Source organism: Trichechus manatus, unplaced genomic scaffold, assembly GCF_000243295.1.
Source record: "Trichechus manatus latirostris isolate Lorelei unplaced genomic scaffold, TriManLat1.0 scaffold00343, whole genome shotgun sequence".
In the NCBI taxonomy this organism is placed as follows: Eukaryota; Metazoa; Chordata; class Mammalia; order Sirenia; family Trichechidae; genus Trichechus; species Trichechus manatus.
The window spans coordinates 258,921-265,619 of NW_004444279.1; the positions used below are offsets into that span (position 1 = coordinate 258,921).

A 6,699-nucleotide genomic window follows, 5' to 3' on the forward strand; every position below is an offset into this window, starting at 1 on the left:
GGGGAGGGTATGCCAGGTCAAGCACTGTACAGATTTCTTATTAAAGCACAGGTCCAACCATCCAAAAACGACTCATTTACATGGCCCAGAACCACCTGTATATGTTTCCTGTCCAAAAATCTGTTAATCCTAAAGAATGGTGAGCTTATAAAATCTATACGCCAGGATGTCCTACTAATAAATGATCCGTCATTCTGAGCTGCCAGGCTTTAGGAGGGAAAATTGAGTGCTATTAGATCCAAGCCAAAAAGGCCAGCTGCCTGCTTCACTGGGAGCACATGGTGAGATGCATGGATTAATTTCACTCCATTCTTTAATTGAGCCCCAGTGCTAACAGCTTAATGGGATGCCTCCGTGTTGTATCCTGCAGATTTTAAATTAAGGTTTCAGATGCCCCCCTGGACTTGCACAGCACTCCAATTAACACTAATTGGCATTGCACATGATTACCAAGTGAAAAACACGAGTTTCCTGAAAATGGCACTGCCTTGCTCCTGCTTTTCAAAGTCCATAAAATCTAAGGAAACAATCAGTAGTTATAAGGGAGTCTAGCATGGTGTTTATAATGCAGAAAACTGGTAACAACTTAAATGCTATAATGGGAGACTGCCTGCATAACGAACAGTAGAACCAAATGCAATATTGTTTAATGTTATGAATAGTTTTTGCTATGGAGAGATGCTCATGACATTTTGTGAAGTGAAAGAAGTTAAGAATTGCAGAAATGACATGATACCACTTTTCTCCATAGCATAGCAAAAAGAGTGGAAAAAATAATTATCTCTGGGTGGTGGAAATACCATTGATCCTTATCTTATTCATTTGCATCTCTAGTTTTCTTTTTTAAAAAAAAGTATCACTTTGGCAGAAATGAAGCATTATTTTTCCATGTCCATCACTGATTCCTGCAGAACAGAGGCAACACAGTAATTTATTTTGGAATTTTTTTTAAATCAATCCTCATCTCCACCAACCCCTGTATAGGGCACTGAGAACTCTATCAGTAACGTGTTAACTGTTTCCAATGAAATTATGGGAGTAAACAGGGTTTTCATAAATGTGTGCAGAGGCAAGCACTGGGGTGAATTGTTACAAATGCCCGTTCTCGTGTTCAAACAGAATCAATCGTGCCAGGACTCCCACCTGAAAGGGTGCATTTACGTCCCTGTGTTTCTCTTTCAGCGCCAAGGATGTTTGTCTTGCTCTATGTTACAAGTTTTGCCATTTGTGCAATTGGACAACCTTGGGGTAATCAGTTCAAAGGAGAAAGCTACTCCCCAAGATATATCTGTAGCATCCCTGGTTTACCTGGACCTCCAGGCCCCCCTGGAGCAAATGGTTCCCCTGGGCCCCATGGTCGGATTGGCCTTCCGGGAAGAGATGGTAGAGACGGCAGGAAAGGAGAGAAAGGTGAAAAGGGGGCTGCAGGTAATGATGCTGAAGTTCTATAAAACACCTCCTTCACCTCCACCTTTCTATGTTGCTTTCTCTCATGGGAATTCCTCCTTAAGTCCCTTCTCTATTTCATCTTCATTAATAATAATAATTTATTGAACTCTTACTATGCTTCAGAGTCTCTGGGTAGTACCAAACAGCTAATGTGCTCAGCTGCTAACCAAAATGTTGGAGGTTCAAGTCCATCCAGAGGTGCCTCAGAAGAAAAGCCTGGCAATCTACTTCTGAAAAATCGACCATTGAAAACCCTATGGAGCACAGTTCTACTCTTACACACATGGGGTTTTCATGAGTCAAAATCGACTCGACAGCAACTGGTAGTATGCTTCAGGTACTGCCCCAAACTCTTTATCTTTCCCCTCTCACATTCTTGTTTAATTGTACCTACAACTCTTTCAGATGGAAGTTATCACACTTTATAGATGAATAAAACTGAGCCATCGGGAGATTAAATGAATTCCTGAAGATGGAAGTGTGCTGCTAGTAACTGGCAGAGCTGGATTCAAACATCTGACTCCTGGAACCACTGGGCTGTAGCCCAGTGTTACCAGTTACCAAACTGTAACCACTGTTCCAGCTAGCAGGCAATGGCTGGATGGAGGAATGCATGAATGGATGGACAGACAGATGGACAGGAGGGGAGATGCACAGACTAACCAGAGGCAGAAATTCAGGTCAAAAGCACAGGTGCCATCCCTGCCAATGCAGTAATATCCTGAGAGAAGATACATAAAGGGCGTCTAGATTTTATTTTTCACACATAAGATGGCAATAGTCCCATGTAGCTTTCCTTTCCCTGCTAATCACTATCCCACCTGCCTGTGGCTGGTGATATAATCCTCCAGCCCTTTACAGCATCACACTGTTGCTTAGCCCTCCAGTAAATTTCACTTTTTTTTTTTTTTTTAATCTGGCCACAAATAAATTGGCCCAGGAAGCTTTCTAGATTCTGCAATCCTTCAGAGTAAACTGAATTGAAATTCTAGGGAGACTGTGTTAGCTGTAAAAGAGGAAATGGTTTTGAATCAATCTTTGAAAACAAGTTTCTGAGTGTAAAAACTGGGAGAAAAAGATTATTGTTGTTGTTAGGTCGGTTCCAACCCTATGTACAACAGAATGAAACACTGCCTGGTCCTACGCCACCCTCACGATTGTTGTTGTGTTTGAGCCCGTTGTTGCAGCCACTGTGTCAATCCATCTCATTGAGGATCTTCCTCTTTTTCGCTGACCCTCTACTTTACCAAGCATGGTGTCTTCCAGGGGCTGGTACCTCCTGATAACATGTCCAAAGCAAGCGAGAAGTCTCGCCATCCTTGCTTCTAAGGAGCATTCTGGCTGTACTTCTTCCAAGATCGATTTGTTCATTCTTTTGGCAGTCCATGGTATATTCAGTATTCTTCGCCAACACCATAATTCAAAGGCGTCAATTCTTCAGTCTTCCTTATTCATTGTGCAGCTTTCACATGCATATGAGGTGATTGAAAATACCATGGCTTGGGTCAGGTGCATTAGCCCTCAAAGTGACGTCTTTGCTTTTTAACACTTTAAAGAGGTCTTTTGCAGCAGATTTGCCCAATGCAATATGTTGTTTGATTTCTTGACTACTTCAATATTTTCTCCGTTTATGGTGATGTTGCTTATTGGTCCAGTTGTGAAGATTTTTGTTTTCTTTGTGTTGAGGGACAAAAGATAAGAAGGGAAAAAAATCAATATATTAAGCAATACGTCTCTCTCTAATCATTGCACCTGATTCACTGGCGTTCTAGAAAACAATATCATAATATATACTCAAATTATTAGATAATAATTCACTTCTGAATTTGCCATGCAGAAAATATTTTATGCATCAGTAGCTACTAAATCTATGAACACTGTTCAACATTAAATAAAGAATCTTTAGACAAAGGTTCAACATCAGATAAAGAACCTTTCATTTGGAGCTTAGATCTTATTTTTCAAAGGCTTTTATGTCATAACACCTGTGAACACAAGTTATTGCTTTGTCCTGGTCATGAGTATTTTTGAAGTTCAGTAATAAGTCAAGGATTATAATTTATATCACTGGTCCTTTTAGTTTACTTTGTCTAGAGGCAATAATGTATTGGTTACACAAACAAAACATGCTTTGAAGTCAAAAAGACTTTAGGTTCAAATCCTGGCTTTTTCAATTACAAACTTAGTATCCTTGGGCAAATACCCTCTTTGAGACTCAGTTTCCTCATTTGTAGACTGGGGGTAGGTAATAAGGGTATTGTGAAATTAAGGGCAACTGTACATGTAAAGCACTCAGCAGAATAAGCATCCATAAATGTGAGCTGTTCTTACCTTGTGATCTACAAATATGAGTCATCACTAAATTCAGTCATATAATAAACTGGAAATGAATAACCTGTTTCATGAGGGTAGTTCTAATGTTATTTGAAAGTATTTGTATGTGGCACAGTGGTTAAGAACTTGGATGCTAACCAAAAGGTCAGCAGTTCGAATCCACCAGCTGCTCCTTGGAAACCCTATGGAGCAGTTCTATTCTGTCCTATAGGGTGGCTATGAGTTGGAATTGAATTGATGACAATGGGTTTGGTTTTGGCATTCAGATTAAATTAAAAGTTCATAATTGCTCAGATTTTCACCATATATGATGACAGTTATACTCCCATATTCATCAGTCCATTCATCCATTTACCTATATATTATTCATTCAACAAACTTTCTTGAGCACCCATTAGTATGCAGTATTATTCTAGACCAGGGTTTCTCAATCTTGGCATTAATGATGTTTCAGGCAATAATTCTTTGCTGTGGAGGACTGTCCTGTGCATTGAAGGATGTTTAGCAGCATCCCACTAGATGCCAGTTGTATCCCCCTAGTTGTGACAACCAGAAATGCCAAAGTTTGCCAGATATTGCCAAATGTCCCGTGGGCAGGGGTGTAGGTGGTGCACTGGGAACACAAGCATGAATAAGACATTATCTTTGCCTTGATAAGCAAACATTCAGGTGGGAGAGGCCAGTGTATACACACATAATTACAACATGTCATAATACTAACACGACTATTTAATGTCCACCATAACACTATTAGCAATATTTATATTCAGCAAAGGTAATTTCCCAACATGAGATTATTTAAATCCAATATACACATGTGTACGCATAAGGATATATAACAGCTAAGAAGGAAAGGTAAGAGCCCTTTTATGATCAATGAAGAGAAACATACCTCACAAACAAGAGAATGGAGCCCTGGGGTCTTTGAGATATGTCTTTAGTGTGGCTGGGACTAGGCATGACCACAATGTCTTCTCAGCCATGTACTCTTGTTGAACATCCCTGCTACATCCACCCCAACCAAGTCCAGGCAGAATCAAGCATGTTTTTTGTCCAACTCCTTACCCTAAATTAAAAATATGGAGCTTATTATACAGAATTATAAAATTTCAGTAAAAATATCTGTCTCACTCACCGTCCATCTGACTCCAAAGCATGTTAGCCTTGTAGCATATTAACCAAAAAGCAAAAACCATTGCCGTTGAGTTGATTCTGACTCATAGCCACCCTATAGGACAGAGTAGAACTGCCCCATAGGGTTTCCAAGGAGTGGCTGGGGTATTCGAACTGTTGACTGTTTGGTTAGCAGCCAAGATCTTAACCACTGTGCCACCAGGGCCCCACTGTAGCATATTAGGAACATGTAATTTAATCTGAGTGCATATCCATATAAATATCTTCAGCTAACACTAGAACTACTTCATGAATGTGATCACTCATTTCCAGTTTTTCATGTGGCTTTGCATATTCATGAATTTACCTATGACCCTTCTCTGGAGATCACAGTGTAAAAACTGTTGTTGTTGTTGTTAACTGCCATCAAGTAGATTCCGGCTCATGGTGACTCCATGTGTGCAGAGTAGAACTACTCTATAGGATTTTCAAGGCTGTGACCTTTTGGAAGCAGACAGCCAGGCCTGTCTTCTGAGGCACCTCTAAGTGGATTCAAACTGCTAACCTTCTGGCTAGTAGTCAAGCACTTAACCATTTGTTCTGCCCAGGACTAATAACAGCTCACTTGAGGGTGGGGTAGGAGTCATTCCTGGCCACATCCCACTCAGCACTCAGTATAGTGTCTGGCATGTAACGGAGGCTCAGGCAGTATTAGGTGATTTAAATGGATGGATGGAAGGAAGGACGAGAGGGAGGAAGGGAAGGAGGAAGAAATGACACTGAAAAAAGTAATGTGTAAGTCCATTTCATGGAGAACTAAGAAGAAATCTCTTCCCTTCAAACTTCAATACCTAAGCATAAATCAGTTGCCAAGCTGATTCTGATTCATGGAGATTCCATGTGCGTCAGAGTAGCACTGTTCTCCATAGGGTTTTCAGTGACTGATTTTTCAGAAGTAAATAGCCAGGTCTTTCTTCTGAGGTACCTCTGGGTAAGATGCAGACCTCCAATCTTTAGTTAGCAGCTGAGCGCATTAAACTTAAGTATAGATTAACCATTACTCCATTATTCTCCCCTCTGCCCAAGCACGTCTGCCTGAACAGGGAGAGGGAAAATGATTTATCCCTTCTTTCCGCCTTTCATGTGTTGTCTCCTAGCACAGACAAACAGGGAGAATTTGCATAAATTATTACATCTAGTCCATGATAATCTATTACCCAACAGTTAAACATATTACCCATAATATACCCATTGCTGTCCAGTCGATTTCAACTCATGGCAACCCTATAGGACAGAGTAGAACCGCTCCACAGGGTTCCCAAGGAGCGGATGGTGGATTCGAACTGCTGACTTTTTGGTTAGCAGCCAAACCAAGAGTTCAGATTTTCACCATATATGATGACAGTTATACTCCCATATTCATCAGTCCATTCATCCATTTACCTATATATTATTCATTCAACAAAAATCCAAGAGTTCAAGTTGTGAAGACCTTTTCATGGCTAGCATTGTGGAATTACATCCCAGTATTTATAGGGTCACTACAAGTCAGAATCAACTCAATGGCAACGGGTTGGTTTGGTTGTAGCCCTGGTGAGGTTAAGAGCTACGGCTGCTAACCAAAAGGTCGGCTGTTGGAATACACCAGCTGCTCCTGGGAAACCTTATGGAGCAGCTCTACTCTGTCCTATAGGGTCACTGAGTCAGAATCAACTCGACGGCAACGGGTTTGGTTTTTGTTTTTTATTTATGGGTTGGGGATCCCTGGTTGCTCGATCGTTAAGCGCTCGGCTGCTAATCAAA

The 6,699-nt window shown here is 40.8% G+C and overlaps 1 protein-coding gene across 1 annotated transcript in view; it reads left to right on the plus strand.

The window, feature by feature from the left end:
* Nucleotides 1–1,175: 1,175 nt before the first annotated feature.
* C1QTNF7 (C1q and TNF related 7) overlaps nt 1,176–6,699 on the plus strand; it is a 9,079-nt gene continuing 3,555 nt past the window's right edge. Inside the window, exons 1-2 of the mRNA XM_012559868.2 lie at nt 1,176–1,428; nt 2,033–2,142. Coding sequence (XP_012415322.1) covers nt 1,191–1,428; nt 2,033–2,142 — 348 coding nt within the window. The 5' untranslated portion in view covers nt 1,176–1,190. The remainder of the gene's footprint in view (nt 1,429–2,032; nt 2,143–6,699) is intronic.